The sequence below is a fragment of the Borostomias antarcticus genome (assembly GCF_949987555.1).
Source record: "Borostomias antarcticus genome assembly, chromosome: 3".
Lineage (NCBI taxonomy): Eukaryota > Metazoa > Chordata > Actinopteri > Stomiiformes > Stomiidae > Borostomias > Borostomias antarcticus.
This window is the reverse complement of record NC_140236.1, coordinates 10,702,589-10,721,479: the sequence shown is the minus strand read 5'-3', so window position 1 is coordinate 10,721,479 and position 18,891 is coordinate 10,702,589. Positions and strand designations below refer to the sequence as shown.

The following is an 18,891-nucleotide window of genomic DNA, read 5'->3' as shown; positions in this document are numbered from 1 at the left end:
CAGCTCTTTACACAGAAGTCTAGAACCCTTGAGAACCTTCCTTCAACCAGGAACCAGAAGGACAGCTCTCCACACAGAGGTCTTGAACTCTGAAAAACATCCCACCATCCTGGGTAACACTCTAGCAGAACATGAAGCACACTTGCTGGCACAACGTACTAGCAAAAGAATGACCTCAGGTTTTAAAGTAATTTGACCTGGACCTTGATCTTAATGTGCTAGGCTTTTCTCATACATTCCTTTACATAACTACACACTGCATTTGTTGTACTGAAATAAATATTTTCAACAATATAGCCTACATTTGTCTATGTGTTTTTGTGCGTGGCTGTAAGCCAGCGTTAGTATAGTATAGCATTTGATATAATCGGAATTACACACTCTATTCAAGGAGGGGAATCAGGACAAAATGAGTTTGTTGCCTTAGTCATATTAATTTTGTTATTTTTATTATTTTTTTTGCACAGGCCATAATAAGAAACTTAATTAACCTAACTATATAAATAATTAATACTTCTTCCTTGACTTGAGTCAGTCATGGCAATTCTAGAATTAGAAGTTTGGCCATACTGTAACAGATTGTCTCACAATGATATGACATCATAGTTGAACACAATGATACTATGACAGCCACATTCTAGTTCATAGTTACATTTTTCTCTGTCAGTGGTCAGTGACATTTTGAAGTGGTTGGTGTATGCAATGCAATCCAGTGCTCCTAACTTCTCCATGGCCTCCCTGTACATTGGGGATCTGCACCCCGACGTGACAGAGGCCATGCTGTATGATTTATTTAGACCCATGGGGACACTCCATTCTATCCGGGTCTGTAGAGACAGGATCACCAGGCGCTCCTCAAGATACGCATATGTCAACTTCCAGCAGCCAGCTGACGCCAAACGCGCTCTTGACACCTTGAGCTATGAAACAGTCATGGGCCGACAGCTCCGGATCACGTGGTCTCAACGCGACCGCACCCTGAGGGACAACGGAATTGGGAACATCTTCCTGAAGGGTTTGGAGAAGTCCATCGACAGCCAGGCCCTGTATGACACCTTCTCCGCCTTCGGCACCATCCTCTCCTGTAAAGTGGAGAGTGACGAGAACGGCTCCAAGGGCTACGGCTTTGTGCACTTTGAGGCTCCGGAGGACGCTGAGAGGGCCATCAAGAGGATCAATGGCATGCTCCTCAACGGTAAAAAGGTGTTTGCTGGCCCTTTCAAATCCAGAAATGTACGAGAGGCCGAGCTGGGCGACCAAATCCAACAGTGTACCGGCATCAGTCTCTACATAAAGAACTTGAAGGAAGAGATTGATGAGATGCGACTGAGGAAGGAGTTCTCTCCCTTTGGTACCATCATTAGTGCCAAAGTCGTGATGGAGCGCGGCCGCAGCAAGGGCTTTGGGTTTGTGTGTCTGTCCTCCCCTGAGGAGGCCTCCCGGGCCATTGCAGCGCTGAACGGACGCATCCTGGCCACCAAGCCCCTGTATGTGGCCCTGGCCCGGCCCAAGAAACAGCCACGGGTGTATCTAACCAACAGATACAGGCAGCGAATGGCCGTCAGGCGTGCCATGCCCAGCATGGAGATCAAACTGCCTGCACAGCCCTCTGGATCCTCCATGGCTGCCATCCCTCACACGTCCATCCAGTGTGTCTCCGCCCAGACCATGGGCCCTCGTCCAACCTCGGCTCCTACAGCTCCTGCTCGTCCTGCTGTCTACCCGCTGGGCATTCGGGAGCGTGCGAGAGAATGGAGGTCTCGGACGACCTCCATTCTGGCTGCCACTCCACCACAGCAGCGGAAGCAGATGCTGGGTCAGTGTAGTGGTCTGGTTGACTGTTCACTGTTAATTGTCTGGTTCACTGCCAATTGCCTGACCCACACTTAAAGCCCTTGTAAAGCCTGTGCCCCCAGTTAATTTAAATTAACCGTCCAATTTTCCCCTCAAGAACACAACATGGAGCCTTGGTCCAGCCCACACGGGACCATGTCGGGTTACCAAAAGGTAAGTAACCCCCCTGCACAGCCCTCTGGATCCTCCATGGCTGCCATCCCTCACACGTCCATCCAGTGTGTCTCCGCCCAGACCATGGGCCCTCGTCCAACCTCGGCTCCTACAGCTCCTGCTCGTCCTGCTGTCTACCCGCTGGGCTTTCGGGAGCGTGCGAGAGAATGGAGGTCTCGGACGACCTCCATTCTGGCTGCCACTCCACCACAGCAGCGGAAGCAGATGCTGGGTCAGTGTAGTGGTCTGGTTGACTGTTCACTGTTAATTGTCTGGTTCACTGCCAATTGCCTGACCCACACTTAAAGCCCTTGTAAAGCCTGTGCCCCCAGTTAATTTAAATTAACCGTCCAATTTTCCCCTCAAGAACACAACATGGAGCCTTGGTCCAGCCCACACGGGACCATGTCGGGTTACCAAAAGGTAAGTAACCCCCCTAAAGGTTTATATTTCATATACCATGTAAGCATGGTCAGTCAACTTTATCTGGTTTTGTACAGTCCTGGACCTAGACCCACTCTCTATTGAGACCAGACAACTGTTTAATGCCAGGCCACTATAAAGGTTCTCAGGATCTTGTCATTTCTCAATATCCATACTCAATTTCTATAGCTGAGCTTAAGAGGGAGAACCTCAAGCTCAGGATTTACTTACATACCATGAGCAATGAGCAAAGAAATTATTGGATTAGCTTCAGTGACTTTCTTTTCATTGAAACAGAAAACTCCACCTCAGATGATCTCTACAACAATTGAGGATGAGGTCAACGACCTAGCGCTGCAGCTGGAGGCCAAGCTGAGCCCCCCTCGCCCAAGGGAGAGTGGGAAGATGGGATTTTGGCCTTGTGTTGCCCCTGCACCAACTCCACCTACTGGCCTGGCACTAGAGGCAGAGGGCAGGCCTCTGAGGAAGGACAGAGAGACAGGGCACTCCTGCTCCTACATCCGTGCTCCTGTGAGTGCCTTTAAGCCTGCTCCCCCTGTGATGGCCTCTCCAACACTCGAGGAGGTGGTCAACGACTTGGCACTTCAGCTGGAGGCCAAGCTGAGCCCCCCTCGCCTCAGGGAGAGTGGGAAGACAGGTTTTTGGCCTTGTGTTGCCCCTACATCCACTGCAACAATTGGCCTGGCACTAGAGGCAGAGGGCAGGCCTCTGAGGAAGGACAGACAGACAGGGCACTCCTGCTCCTACATCCGTGCTCCTGTGAGTGCCCTTAAGCCCGCTTCACCTGTGATGGCCTCTCCAACACTCGAGGCTGAAGTCGACTTGACACCTCAGCTGGAGACCAAGCTTGTGTTGAGCCGCCCTCTTGTCAGGGAGCAAGCTAGAGCTAACCCTCTGGTCAGGGAGCAGGCTGGGGCTAACCCTCCTCCTGCCAGTGGACCTGCCAGCACAACGCTTCACACCGTTGGTGCCAGTAAACCCACTCCACCTCTGATGGCCTCCCTAACAATCGAGGAGGAGGTCAACGACCTAGCGCTGCAGCTGGAGGCCAAGCTGAGCCTCCGTCACCTCAGGGAGAGTGTCGCCCCAGCTGCCTCAACTCCACCGATGGGCCTGGCGCTGAAGGAGGAGGACAAGCCTCTGAGGTCGGAGAGACAGACACGACACTCCTGCTCCTCCACCCGTGCTCTGAAAGGCTCGGGACGACCTACTCGTAGACAGGAATGGGGTGAGGTCAAAACAGCCTGGACAGCCATTTGTTTTTTGATGCTCTCCATTTTGCAGGTTAAACAATATTAATTTTGTGATTTCAGATCTGACGGACATTAACGTCCAGCTGAACCCTGCATCAGTGAGCTCGAGCTTCACTATTGTGATTTCAGGTCTGAAGGACATCAACGTCCTTATTAACGAGAAAAAGCTGGTAAAGTCTATCTATCTATATATCTATCTATCTATCTATCTGTCTATCTATCTGTCTGTCTGTCTGTCTGTCTGTCTGTCTGTCTGTCTGTCTGTCTGTCTGTCTGTCTATCGATCTATCAATTTATCTATCTGATATATATGTTCTGGGCTGAATTACACTGTCAGTGAGGATAATGCACTGAAAATCTTACTATTGTCTGTTTTGACAGATTTGACAGATCCAGTTTTGGATGTTCGTCTGCCTGTGCGGACAGTGCACACAAACACACACAAACACACACACACACACACAGAACTACACACACACACACACACACACACACAGAACTACACACACACACACACACACACACACACACACAGAACAACTGCACCCCCCCCCCCCCCCCCACAGACACACACACACACACACACAGAACAACAACATACACGTGCACACATACACACACACACATACAAACATTTGTATTCTCATGTTAGCTTTGACACCAGACATTTCTAACATAGCACATTTAGATCAAGGTTCAAGTCAAATTACTTTAAAACCTGAGGTCATTATTTTGCTAGTACACTGCGCTACCAAGTGTGCTTCATGTTCTGCTGGAATGTTACCCGAGTTGGTGGAATGTTTTCCAGAGCTCCAGACTTCTGTGTGGAGAGCTGTCCTTCTGGTTCCTGGTTGAAAGTAGGTTCTCAAGGGTTCTAGACTTCTGTGTGAAGGGCTCTTCTTCTGGTTCCTGTTTGAAGGTAGGTTCTCCAGGGTTCTAAACTACTGTGTGGAGAGCTGTTCTCCTGGCATCATTCACGTCCGTCCTACTCTCTGGTTGGGTCGTACATCAGCACCACTAATCTCTCCAGCAGTAACATTGACCCTCCACTGTCCACTGGGCATGTAGAAGAGTCCACTGAAAGCAGTGTTGACCTCTGAGGAACACATCCACGTTGTCCAGGCGTCCTGTCAGACAGTGTAGATGTGTCCCAGCCTGTGAAAGGACTGGGTGGCTCAGACACTGGGTGGCATTCATAGTGGTAAAACATTTGGTGAACAGTTATGTACCGCGGGTGTATGTCTTTTTATTATGGCTTCATTCAGCATACGGCTCCTGATGTAAGTGTCGGCCTCTGGTGTCGGCTCAAACCTTTGGTACAGAGCTGTTCAACAAATGTTTTCTGAGTCTCCCAGTCCTTTCACAGGCTGGGAAACGTCTGCACTGTCTGACAGAGGAAACAGGACACCTGGGGAATGTGGACGTGTTTCTCAGAGGTCAACGCTGCTTTAAAGGACAATGCTCGTTTTTGACAACCTGGACCTTATTCACGACATATTATAAGACGTTTGACTCACCGAGATCACTTTGGTGTAGTTCGGAGGCATGTAGTAGAAATTTAAAATCCAGCGCGAGCCAAGTATATCCATGTAATGTCGGTGGTCGGGGCACTTAGAATGCAGTTTCTAAAAATCTATTTCCTGCCGCAAAGCTGTTGTTTTCATCAATCTGTCTTCATGAATCGCTAGTTGTGCTTACATAGAGCATAATCATGTGGTGGTTTTTCACATGCCTCTGTAATTTGATCTTTAGAAACGTCTTTCGAAACGAAATAGCTTCCTCACTTGCTCCAGCACGCATGCGCACAGCGTGCTGGAGCAACGATTGCGCGCTGTGCGAGGAAGCTATTTCGTTTCGAAAGACGTTTCTAAAGATCATATTACAGAGGGTTGTCAGGTTGTCAAAAACGAGCATTATCCTTTAATTGATCTCCTCAGCATGTCCAGTGAGGTCAGTAGAGGGTCAATGTTACTGCTGGAGAGATTAGAGGTGCTGATGTACGACCCAACCAGAGAGTAGCACGGATGTGAACGATGACAGGAGAACAGCTCTCCACACAGAAGTCTAGAACCCTGGATAATCTACTTTCAACCAGGATCCAGAAGATCAGCTCTTTACACAGAAGTCTAGAACCCTTGAGAACCTTCCTTCAACCAGGAACCAGAAGGACAGCTCTCCACACAGAGGTCTTGAACTCTGGAAAACATCCCACCATCCTGGGTAACACTCTAGCAGAACATGAAGCACACTTGCTGGCACAACGTACTAGCAAAAGAATGACCTCAGGTTTTAAAGTAATTTGACCTGGACCTTGATCTAAATGTGCTAGGCTTTTCTCATACATTCCTTTACATTACTACACACTGCATTTGTTGTACTGAAATAAATATTTTCAACAATATAGCCTACATTTGTCTATGTGTTTTTGTGAGTGGCTGTAAGCCAGCGTTAGTATAGTATAGCATTTGATATAATCGGAATTACACACTCTATTCAAGGAGGGGAATCAGGACAAAATGAGTTTGTTGCCTTAGTCATATTAATTTTGTTATTTTTATTATTTTTTTTGCACAGGCCATAATAAGAAACTTAATTAACCTAACTATATAAATAATTAATACTTCTTCCTTGACTTGAGTCAGTCATGGCAATTCTAGAATTAGAAGTTTGGCCATACTGTAACAGATTGTCTCACAATGATATGACATCATAGTTGAACACAATGATACTATGACAGCCACATTCTAGTTCATAGTTACATTTTTCTCTGTCAGTGGTCAGTGACATTTTGAAGTGGTTGGTGTATGCAATGCAATCCAGTGCTCCTAACTTCTCCATGGCCTCCCTGTACATTGGGGATCTGCACCCCGACGTGACAGAGGCCATGCTGTATGATTTATTTAGCCCCATGGGGACACTCCATTCTATCCGGGTCTGTAGAGACAGGATCACCAGGCGCTCCTCAAGATACGCATATGTCAACTTCCAGCAGCCAGCTGACGCCAAACGCGCTCTTGACACCTTGAGCTATGAAACAGTCATGGGCCGACAGCTCCGGATCACGTGGTCTCAACGCGACCGCACCCTGAGGGACAACGGAATTGGGAACATCTTCCTGAAGGGTTTGGAGAAGTCCATCGACAGCCAGGCCCTGTATGACACCTTCTCCGCCTTCGGCACCATCCTCTCCTGTAAAGTGGAGAGTGACGAGAACGGCTCCAAGGGCTACGGCTTTGTGCACTTTGAGGCTCCGGAGGACGCTGAGAGGGCCATCAAGAGGATCAATGGCATGCTCCTCAACGGTAAAAAGGTGTTTGCTGGCCCTTTCAAATCCAGAAATGTACGAGAGGCCGAGCTGGGCGACCAAATCCAACAGTGTACCGGCATCAGTCTCTACATAAAGAACTTGAAGGAAGAGATTGATGAGATGCGACTGAGGAAGGAGTTCTCTCCCTTTGGTACCATCATTAGTGCCAAAGTCGTGATGGAGCGCGGCCGCAGCAAGGGCTTTGGGTTTGTGTGTCTGTCCTCCCCTGAGGAGGCCTCCCGGGCCATTGCAGCGCTGAACGGACGCATCCTGGCCACCAAGCCCCTGTATGTGGCCCTGGCCCGGCCCAAGAAACAGCCACGGGTGTATCTAACCAACAGATACAGGCAGCGAATGGCCGTCAGGCGTGCCATGCCCAGCATGGAGATCAAACTGCCTGCACAGCCCTCTGGATCCTCCATGGCTGCCATCCCTCACACGTCCATCCAGTGTGTCTCCGCCCAGACCATGGGCCCTCGTCCAACCTCGGCTCCTACAGCTCCTGCGCGTCCTGCTGTCTACCCGCTGGGCATTCGGGAGCGTGCGAGAGAATGGAGGTCTCGGACGACCTCCATTCTGGCTGCCACTCCACCACAGCAGCGGAAGCAGATGCTGGGTGAGTGTAGTGGTCTGGTTGACTGTTCACTGTTAATTGTCTGGTTCACTGCCAATTGCCTGACCCACACTTAAAACCCTTGTAAAGCCTGTGCCCCCAGTTAATTTAAATTAACCGTCCAATTTTCCCCTCAAGAACACAACATGGAGCCTTGGTCCAGCCCACACGGGACCATGTCGGGTTACCAAAAGGTAAGTAACCCCCCTAAAGGTTTATATTTCATATACCATGTAAGCATGGTCAGTCAACTTTATCTGGTTTTGTACAGTCCTGGACCTAGACCCACTCTCTATTGAGACCAGACAACTGTTTAATGCCAGGCCACTATAAAGGTTCTCAGGATCTTGTCATTTCTCAATATCCATACTCAATTTCTATAGCTGAGCTTAAGAGGGAGAACCTCAAGCTCAGGATTTACTTACATACCATGAGCAATGAGCAAAGAAATTATTGGATTAGCTTCAGTGACTTTCTTTTCATTGAAACAGAAAACTCCACCTCAGATGATCTCTACAACAATTGAGGATGAGGTCAACGACCTAGCGCTGCAGCTGGAGGCCAAGCTGAGCCCCCCTCGCCCAAGGGAGAGTGGGAAGATGGGATTTTGGCCTTGTGTTGCCCCTGCACCAACTCCACCTACTGGCCTGGCACTAGAGGCAGAGGGCAGGCCTCTGAGGAAGGACAGAGAGACAGGGCACTCCTGCTCCTACATCCGTGCTCCTGTGAGTGCCTTTAAGCCTGCTCCCCCTGTGATGGCCTCTCCAACACTCGAGGAGGTGGTCAACGACTTGGCACTTCAGCTGGAGGCCAAGCTGAGCCCCCCTCGCCTCAGGGAGAGTGGGAAGACAGGTTTTTGGCCTTGTGTTGCCCCTACATCCACTGCAACAATTGGCCTGGCACTAGAGGCAGAGGGCAGGCCTCTGAGGAAGGACAGACAGACAGGGCACTCCTGCTCCTACATCCGTGCTCCTGTGAGTGCCCTTAAGCCCGCTTCACCTGTGATGGCCTCTCCAACACTCGAGGCTGAAGTCGACTTGACACCTCAGCTGGAGACCAAGCTTGTGTTGAGCCGCCCTCTTGTCAGGGAGCAAGCTGGAGCTAACCCTCTGGTCAGGGAGCAGGCTGGGGCTAACCCTCCTCCTGCCAGTGGACCTGCCAGCACAACGCTTCACACCGTTGGTGCCAGTAAACCCACTCCACCTCTGATGGCCTCCCTAACAATCGAGGAGGAGGTCAACGACCTAGCGCTGCAGCTGGAGGCCAAGCTGAGCCTCCGTCACCTCAGGGAGAGTGTCGCCCCAGCTGCCTCAACTCCACCGATGGGCCTGGCGCTGAAGGAGGAGGACAAGCCTCTGAGGTCGGAGAGACAGACACGACACTCCTGCTCCTCCACCCGTGCTCTGAAAGGCTCGGGACGACCTACTCGTAGACAGGAATGGGGTGAGGTCAAAACAGCCTGGACAGCCATTTGTTTTTTGATGCTCTCCATTTTGCAGGTTAAACAATATTAATTTTGTGATTTCAGATCTGACGGACATTAACGTCCAGCTGAACCCTGCATCAGTGAGCTCGAGCTTCACTATTGTGATTTCAGGTCTGAAGGACATCAACGTCCTTATTAACGAGAAAAAGCTGGTAAAGTCTATCTATCTATATATCTATCTATCTATCTGTCTATCTATCTGTCTGTCTGTCTGTCTGTCTGTCTGTCTGTCTGTCTGTCTGTCTGTCTGTCTGTCTGTCTATCGATCTATCAATTTATCTATCTGATATATATGTTCTGGGCTGAATTACACTGTCAGTGAGGATAATGCACTGAAAATCTTACTATTGTCTGTTTTGACAGATTTGACAGATCCAGTTTTGGATGTTCGTCTGCCTGTGCGGACAGTGCACACAAACACACACAAACACACACACACACACACAGAACTACACACACACACACACACACACACACAGAACTACACACACACACACACACACACACACACAGAACAACTGCACCCCCCCCCCCCCCCCCCCACAGACACACACACACACACACACAGAACAACAACATACACGTGCACACATACACACACACACATACAAACATTTGTATTCTCATGTTAGCTTTGACACCAGACATTTCTAACATAGCACATTTAGATCAAGGTTCAAGTCAAATTACTTTAAAACCTGAGGTCATTATTTTGCTAGTACACTGCGCTACCAAGTGTGCTTCATGTTCTGCTGGAATGTTACCCGAGTTGGTGGAATGTTTTCCAGAGCTCCAGACTTCTGTGTGGAGAGCTGTCCTTCTGGTTCCTGGTTGAAAGTAGGTTCTCAAGGGTTCTAGACTTCTGTGTGAAGGGCTCTTCTTCTGGTTCCTGTTTGAAGGTAGGTTCTCCAGGGTTCTAAACTACTGTGTGGAGAGCTGTTCTCCTGGCATCATTCACGTCCGTCCTACTCTCTGGTTGGGTCGTACATCAGCACCACTAATCTCTCCAGCAGTAACATTGACCCTCCACTGTCCACTGGGCATGTAGAAGAGTCCACTGAAAGCAGTGTTGACCTCTGAGGAACACATCCACGTTGTCCAGGCGTCCTGTCAGACAGTGTAGATGTGTCCCAGCCTGTGAAAGGACTGGGTGGCTCAGACACTGGGTGGCATTCATAGTGGTAAAACATTTGGTGAACAGTTATGTACCGCGGGTGTATGTCTTTTTATTATGGCTTCATTCAGCATACGGCTCCTGATGTAAGTGTCGGCCTCTGGTGTCGGCTCAAACCTTTGGTACAGAGCTGTTCAACAAATGTTTTCTGAGTCTCCCAGTCCTTTCACAGGCTGGGAAACGTCTGCACTGTCTGACAGAGGAAACAGGACACCTGGGGAATGTGGACGTGTTTCTCAGAGGTCAACGCTGCTTTAAAGGACAATGCTCGTTTTTGACAACCTGGACCTTATTCACGACATATTATAAGACGTTTGACTCACCGAGATCACTTTGGTGTAGTTCGGAGGCATGTAGTAGAAATTTAAAATCCAGCGCGAGCCAAGTATATCCATGTAATGTCGGTGGTTGGGGCACTTAGAATGCAGTTTCTAAAAATCTATTTCCTGCCGCAAAGCTGTTGTTTTCATCAATCTGTCTTCATGAATCGCTAGTTGTGCTTACATAGAGCATAATCATGTGGTGGTTTTTCACATGCCTCTGTAATTTGATCTTTAGAAACGTCTTTCGAAACGAAATAGCTTCCTCACTTGCTCCAGCACGCATGCGCACAGCGTGCTGGAGCAACGATTGCGCGCTGTGCGAGGAAGCTATTTCGTTTCGAAAGACGTTTCTAAAGATCATATTACAGAGGGTTGTCAGGTTGTCAAAAACGAGCATTATCCTTTAATTGATCTCCTCAGCATGTCCAGTGAGGTCAGTAGAGGGTCAATGTTACTGCTGGAGAGATTAGAGGTGCTGATGTACGACCCAACCAGAGAGTAGCACGGATGTGAACGATGACAGGAGAACAGCTCTCCACACAGAAGTCTAGAACCCTGGATAATCTACTTTCAACCAGGATCCAGAAGATCAGCTCTTTACACAGAAGTCTAGAACCCTTGAGAACCTTCCTTCAACCAGGAACCAGAAGGACAGCTCTCCACACAGAGGTCTTGAACTCTGGAAAACATCCCACCATCCTGGGTAACACTCTAGCAGAACATGAAGCACACTTGCTGGCACAACGTACTAGCAAAAGAATGACCTCAGGTTTTAAAGTAATTTGACCTGGACCTTGATCTAAATGTGCTAGGCTTTTCTCATACATTCCTTTACATTACTACACACTGCATTTGTTGTACTGAAATAAATATTTTCAACAATATAGCCTACATTTGTCTATGTGTTTTTGTGAGTGGCTGTAAGCCAGCGTTAGTATAGTATAGCATTTGATATAATCGGAATTACACACTCTATTCAAGGAGGGGAATCAGGACAAAATGAGTTTGTTGCCTTAGTCATATTAATTTTGTTATTTTTATTATTTTTTTTGCACAGGCCATAATAAGAAACTTAATTAACCTAACTATATAAATAATTAATACTTCTTCCTTGACTTGAGTCAGTCATGGCAATTCTAGAATTAGAAGTTTGGCCATACTGTAACAGATTGTCTCACAATGATATGACATCATAGTTGAACACAATGATACTATGACAGCCACATTCTAGTTCATAGTTACATTTTTCTCTGTCAGTGGTCAGTGACATTTTGAAGTGGTTGGTGTATGCAATGCAATCCAGTGCTCCTAACTTCTCCATGGCCTCCCTGTACATTGGGGATCTGCACCCCGACGTGACAGAGGCCATGCTGTATGATTTATTTAGCCCCATGGGGACACTCCATTCTATCCGGGTCTGTAGAGACAGGATCACCAGGCGCTCCTCAAGATACGCATATGTCAACTTCCAGCAGCCAGCTGACGCCAAACGCGCTCTTGACACCTTGAGCTATGAAACAGTCATGGGCCGACAGCTCCGGATCACGTGGTCTCAACGCGACCGCACCCTGAGGGACAACGGAATTGGGAACATCTTCCTGAAGGGTTTGGAGAAGTCCATCGACAGCCAGGCCCTGTATGACACCTTCTCCGCCTTCGGCACCATCCTCTCCTGTAAAGTGGAGAGTGACGAGAACGGCTCCAAGGGCTACGGCTTTGTGCACTTTGAGGCTCCGGAGGACGCTGAGAGGGCCATCAAGAGGATCAATGGCATGCTCCTCAACGGTAAAAAGGTGTTTGCTGGCCCTTTCAAATCCAGAAATGTACGAGAGGCCGAGCTGGGCGACCAAATCCAACAGTGTACCGGCATCAGTCTCTACATAAAGAACTTGAAGGAAGAGATTGATGAGATGCGACTGAGGAAGGAGTTCTCTCCCTTTGGTACCATCATTAGTGCCAAAGTCGTGATGGAGCGCGGCCGCAGCAAGGGCTTTGGGTTTGTGTGTCTGTCCTCCCCTGAGGAGGCCTCCCGGGCCATTGCAGCGCTGAACGGACGCATCCTGGCCACCAAGCCCCTGTATGTGGCCCTGGCCCGGCCCAAGAAACAGCCACGGGTGTATCTAACCAACAGATACAGGCAGCGAATGGCCGTCAGGCGTGCCATGCCCAGCATGGAGATCAAACTGCCTGCACAGCCCTCTGGATCCTCCATGGCTGCCATCCCTCACACGTCCATCCAGTGTGTCTCCGCCCAGACCATGGGCCCTCGTCCAACCTCGGCTCCTACAGCTCCTGCGCGTCCTGCTGTCTACCCGCTGGGCATTCGGGAGCGTGCGAGAGAATGGAGGTCTCGGACGACCTCCATTCTGGCTGCCACTCCACCACAGCAGCGGAAGCAGATGCTGGGTGAGTGTAGTGGTCTGGTTGACTGTTCACTGTTAATTGTCTGGTTCACTGCCAATTGCCTGACCCACACTTAAAACCCTTGTAAAGCCTGTGCCCCCAGTTAATTTAAATTAACCGTCCAATTTTCCCCTCAAGAACACAACATGGAGCCTTGGTCCAGCCCACACGGGACCATGTCGGGTTACCAAAAGGTAAGTAACCCCCCTAAAGGTTTATATTTCATATACCATGTAAGCATGGTCAGTCAACTTTATCTGGTTTTGTACAGTCCTGGACCTAGACCCACTCTCTATTGAGACCAGACAACTGTTTAATGCCAGGCCACTATAAAGGTTCTCAGGATCTTGTCATTTCTCAATATCCATACTCAATTTCTATAGCTGAGCTTAAGAGGGAGAACCTCAAGCTCAGGATTTACTTACATACCATGAGCAATGAGCAAAGAAATTATTGGATTAGCTTCAGTGACTTTCTTTCATTAAAACAGAAAACTCCACCTCAGATGATCTCTACAACAATTGAGGATGAGGTCAACGACCTAGCGCTGCAGCTGGAGGCCAAGCTGAGCCCCCCTCGCCCAAGGGAGAGTGGGAAGATGGGATTTTGGCCTTGTGTTGCCCCTACACCAACTCCACCTACTGGCCTGGCACTAGAGGCAGAGGGCAGGCCTCTGAGGAAGGACAGAGAGACAGGGCACTCCTGCTCCTACATCCGTGCTCCTGTGAGTGCCCTTAAGCCTGCTACCCCTGTGATGGCCTCTCCAACACTCGAGGAGGAGGTCAACGACTTGGCACTTCAGCTGGAGGCCAAGCTGAGCCCCCCTCGCCTCAGGGAGAGTGGGAAGGCAGGTTTTTGGCCTTGTGTTGCCCCTACATCCACTGCAACAATTGGCCTGGCACTAGAGGCAGAGGGCAGGCCTCTGAGGAAGGACAGACAGACAGGGCACTCCTGCTCCTACATCCATGCTCCTGTGAGTGCCCTTAAGCCCGCTCCACCTGTGATGGCCTCTCCAACACTCGAGGCTGAAGTCGACTTGACACATCAGCTGGAGGCCAAGCTTGTGTTGAGCCGCCCTCTTGTCAGGGAGCAAGCTGGGGCTAACCCTCTGGTTAGGGAGCAGGCTGGGGCTAACCCTCCTCCTGCCAGTGGACCTGCCAGCACAACGCTTCACACCGTTGGTGCCGGTAAACCCACTCCACCTCTGATGGCCTCCCCAACAATCGAGGAGGAGGTCAACGACCTAGCGCTGCAGCTGGAGGCCAAGCTGAGCCTCCCTCACCTCAGGGAGAGTGTCGCCCCAGCTGCCTCAACTCCACCGTTGGGCCTGGCGCTGAAGGAGGAGGACAAGCCTCTGAGGACGGAGAGACAGACACGACACTCCTGCTCCTCCACCCGTGCTCTGAAAGGCTCGGGACGACCTACTCGTAGACAGGAATGGGGTGAGGTCAAAACAGCCCGGACAGCCATTTGTTTTTTGATGCTCTCCATTTTGCAGGTTAAACAATATTAATTTTGTGATTTCAGATCTGACGGACATTAACGTCCAGCTGAACCCTGCATCAGTGAGCTCGAGCTTCACTATTGTGATTTCAGGTCTGAAGGACATTAACGTCCATCTGAACCCTACATTAGTGAGCTCGAGCCTCACTATTTAGCTGGGTGTTGCGTTTTCAGACGAGAAAAAGCTGGTAAAGTCTATCTATCTATCTATCTATCTATCTATCTGTCTGTCTGTCTGTCTGTCTGTCTGTCTGTCTGTCTGTCTGTCTGTCTGTCTGTCTGTCTGTCTGTCTGTCTGTCGTTCTATCGATCTATCAATTTATCTATCTGATATAATGTTCTGAGCTGAATTACACTGTCAGTGAGGATAATGCACTGAAAATCTTACTATTGTCTGTTTTGACAGATTTGACAGATCCAGTTTCGGATGTTCACCTGCCTGTGCGGACAGTGCACACACACACAGAACTACACACACACACACACACACACACACACACACACAGAACAACTGCAGCCCCCCCCCCCCCACACAGACACACACACACACACACACACACACACACAGAACAACAACATACACATGCACACACACACACACACACATACAAACATTTGTATTCTCATGTTAGCTTTGACACTAGACATTTCTAACATAGCACATTTAGATCAAGGTTCAAGTCAAATTACTTTAAAACCTGAGGTCATTATTTTGCTAGTCCACTGCGCTACCAAGTGTGCTTCATGTTCTGCTGGAATGTTACCCGAGTTGGTGGAATGTTTTCCAGAGCTCCAGACTTCTGTGTGGAGAGCTGTCCTTCTGCTTCCTGGTTGAAAGAAGGTTCTCAAGGGTTCTAGACTTCTGTGTGAAGGGCTCTTCTTCTGGTTCCTGTTTGAAGGTAGGTTCTCCAGGGTTCTAGACTACTGTGTGGAGAGCTGTTCTCCTGGCATCGTTCACGTCCGTCCTACTCTCTGGTTGGGTCGTACATCAGCACCACTAATCTCTCCAGCAGTAACATTGACCCTCCACTGTCCACTGGGCATGTAGAAGAGTCCACAGAAAGCAGTGTTGACCTCTGAGGAACATGTCCACGTTGTCCAGGCGTCCTGTCAGACAGTGTAGATGTGTCCCAGCCTGTGAAAGGCCTGGGTGGCTCAGACACTGGGTGGCATTCATTGTGGTAAAACATTTGGTGAATAGCTATGTACCGCGGGTGTATGTCTTTTTATTATGGCTTCATTCAGCATACGGCTCCTGATGTAGGCGTCGGCCTCTGGTATCGGCTCAAACTTTTGGTACAGAGCTGTTCAACAAATGTTTTCTGAGTCTCCCAGTCCTTTCACAGGCTGGGACACGTCTGCACTGTCTGACAGAGGAAACAGGACACCTGGGGAATGTGGACGTGTTTCTCAGAGGTCAACGCTGTTTTAATTGATCTTCTCAGCATGTCCAGTGAGGTCAGTAGAGGGTCACTGTTACTGCTGGAGAGATTAGAGCTCTGGAAAACATCCCACCATCCTGGGTAACACTCCAGCAGAACATGAAGCACACTTGCTAGCACAACGTACTAGCAAAAGAATGACCTCAGGTTTTAAAGCAATTTGACCTGGACCTTGATCTAAATGTGCTAGGCTTTTCTCATACATTCCGTTACATTACTACATACTGCATTTGTTGTACTGAAATAAATATTTTCAACAATATATCCTACATTTGTCTATGTGTTTTTGTGTGTGGCTGTAAGCCAGCGTAAGTATAGTTTAGCATTTGTCCGGTTATCACTCCCTCCCTCCGTCACTCTGGACAATGTTGGCCTGCAGTTCTCTGTTGGCACCACAAGAGGCAGTAGTCCCAGCACACCAAAATCAAGAAGGACACCAAAACCCCCGCCAATCTCCACTGCACAAATAGAGTAGTGGTGAGAGTATTGGACTCCCACCTGGGAGACTGGGGTTCAAGCCCCGGTGGGGATGACTTTATGGGACTATGCCCTCCAAACATGTTCATCCTTTCACTCCAACCTTTACCCCTTGCCTTATAGGTCAGATTCTGTCCCAACCCCAACCCTTATTCTAACCCCAACCCACACTAGGGACTGGAAGAACAACACCAAAACCAATTCACTGATCTCCACTGCACAAGTAGAGTAGTGGTCTGCAGGGCTTAAGGGGAGACACGGTAGGTGAAAACATCGTTTTTCAACGCCCTGGTCAAATTTGAGATTTTGTGGTCTCTCCATGGATGTATTAATAGAACTGGATACAGCCACTCCATTCACTGACCGCTATTAACAATGAAGCCCTATTGAACCGTGCCATCTTGGCAAATTTGTAGTCTTTTGACCATTTCCGGTGACTTTTGTACTTGCGCAGTTGTGCTTTTCTGGCCTTCCGGTGACTTTTGTACTTGCGCAGTTGTGCTTTTCTGTCCTACGCGCGTCCACGTCCACGGTCAACGTTGGCGTTGACCGCTTCTAGCTATCGAATGGCCGACTGGTGTAAGATGGATAGCCTAACGTTAGAGAGATAAATGTAGTCTATGGTTATGTTAATAAAGCTAACAATGATGTTGTAACATGCATGCAGCACTGCCGATCTGAACGATTGATTCATTATTACCATGGATCGGTATTGGGATTGATCAAGGGTGAATGTGAAATAGCAGCCACGAACTCAGCGGGTTATCCGAGATGCGGTAGCAGCGGCCAAAGCTCCTGCTGGCGGGGAGTGAAGCTTTTCAACTCGCTTGTCACTGGCTCCATCGAGGAATTTAGCCTGGCTGCAATAACGTTATCGCGAACGGAATGAATACCATCTACTAGCAAACAAAACATCTTCAGCTATAATTAACCTGTTAAAACTAAGATGCCTGGATGAAAAAATAATTTCTCCAATGGATATATTTTACAAAAACAGGTTAATATGCAAGCCGGTTTTCATTGCTAAATCAAAGCGGGGAGAGCCGGGAACGTGCGTGGACGCGCGTAGGACAGAAAAGCACAACTGCGCCAGTACAATAGTCACCGGAAATAGCAAAATGACTACAAATCTAGCCAAGATGGCGCGGTTCAATAGGCCTTCACTTTAGATTTCGAATCCTGGGGAAATACAAAGGCGCTATGCTATGTTCAGTGCTATGTTCAGGATCTAGTGCTCTGTTCAGATCTAGTGCTCTGTTCAGATCTAGAGCTATGTTCCGGATCTAGAGCTATGTTCAGGATCTAGAGCTATGTTCAGGATCTAGTGCTATGTTCAGGATCTAGTGCTATGTTCAGATCTAGAGCTATGTTCAGGATCTAGAGCTATGTTCAGGATCTAGTGCTATGTTCAGATCTAGAGCTATGTTCAGGATCTAGTGCTATGTTCAGATCTAGTGCTATGTTCAGATCTAGAGCTATGTTCAGATCTAGAGCTATGTTCAGGATCTAGTGCTATGTTCAGGATCTAGAGCTATGTTCAGATCTAGTGCTCTGTTCAGATCTAGTGCTATGTTCAGGATCTAGAGCTATGTTCAGGATCTCGTGCTCTGTTCAGATCTAGAGCTATGTTCAGGATCTAGTGCTATGTTCAGATCTAGAGCTATGTTCAGGATCTAGTGCTATGTTCAGATCTAGTGCTATGTTCAGATCTAGAGCTATGTTCAGGATCTAGAGCTATGTTCAGGATCTAGTGCTATGTTCAGATCTAGAGCTATGTTCAGGATCTAGTGCTATGTTCAGGATCTAGTGCTATGTTCAGATCTAGTGCTATGTTCAGATCTAGAGCTATGTTCAGATCTAGAGCTATGTTCAGGATCTAGAGCTATGTTCAGGATCTAGTGCTATGTTCAGATCTAGAGCTATGTTCAGGATCTAGTGCTATGTTCAGATCTAGTGCTATGTTCAGATCTAGAGCTATGTTCAGATCTAGAGCTATGTTCAGGATCTAGTGCTATGTTCAGATCTAGTGCTATGTTCAGGATCTAGAGCTATGTTCAGATCTAGAGCTATGTTCAGGATCTAGAGGTCTGTTCAGGATCTAGTGCTATGTTCAGGATCTAGAGCTATGTTCAGATCTAGTGCTCTGTTCAGATCTAGTGCTATGTTCAGGATCTAGAGCTATGTTCAGGATCTAGTGCTCTGTTCAGATCTAGAGCTATGTTCAGGATCTAGTGCTATGTTCAGATCTAGAGCTATGTTCAGGATCTAGTGCTATGTTCAGATCTAGTGCTATGTTCAGATCTAGAGCTATGTTCAGGATCTAGTGCTATGTTCAGATCTAGTGCTATGTTCAGCATCTAGTGCTATGTTCAGATCTAGTGCTATGTTCAGGATCTAGAGCTATGTTCAGATCTAGAGCTATGTTCAGGATCTAGAGGTCTGTTCAGGATCTAGTGCTA

General features: G+C 48.4%; 3 protein-coding genes across 3 annotated transcripts; all 3 read left to right on the top strand.

The window, feature by feature from the left end:
• Window positions 1–729: 729 nt before the first annotated feature.
• Window positions 730–4,091, top strand: LOC311307209 (polyadenylate-binding protein 1-like 2; the record flags this gene model as incomplete). The annotated part of the gene is made up of 3 exons (XM_084436008.1): window positions 730–1,195; window positions 3,765–3,874; window positions 4,086–4,091. The coding sequence occupies 3 exons, from the start codon at window positions 730–732 to the stop codon at window positions 4,089–4,091; spliced, it is 582 nt and encodes a 193-aa protein (XP_084292134.1).
• A 2,449-nt stretch (window positions 4,092–6,540) lies between these two features.
• On the top strand, window positions 6,541–9,479 carry LOC311307208 (polyadenylate-binding protein 1-like 2; the record flags this gene model as incomplete). Its single annotated transcript, XM_084436007.1, has 3 exons — window positions 6,541–7,006; window positions 9,153–9,262; window positions 9,474–9,479. 3 exons carry the CDS (start codon window positions 6,541–6,543, stop codon window positions 9,477–9,479), a joined length of 582 nt encoding a protein of 193 aa, XP_084292133.1.
• Window positions 9,480–11,926: 2,447 nt separating this feature from the next.
• Window positions 11,927–14,668, top strand: LOC311307207 (polyadenylate-binding protein 1-like 2; the record flags this gene model as incomplete). Its single annotated transcript, XM_084436006.1, has 2 exons — window positions 11,927–12,392; window positions 14,538–14,668. 2 exons carry the CDS (start codon window positions 11,927–11,929, stop codon window positions 14,666–14,668), a joined length of 597 nt encoding a protein of 198 aa, XP_084292132.1.
• Window positions 14,669–18,891: the final 4,223 nt, after the last annotated feature.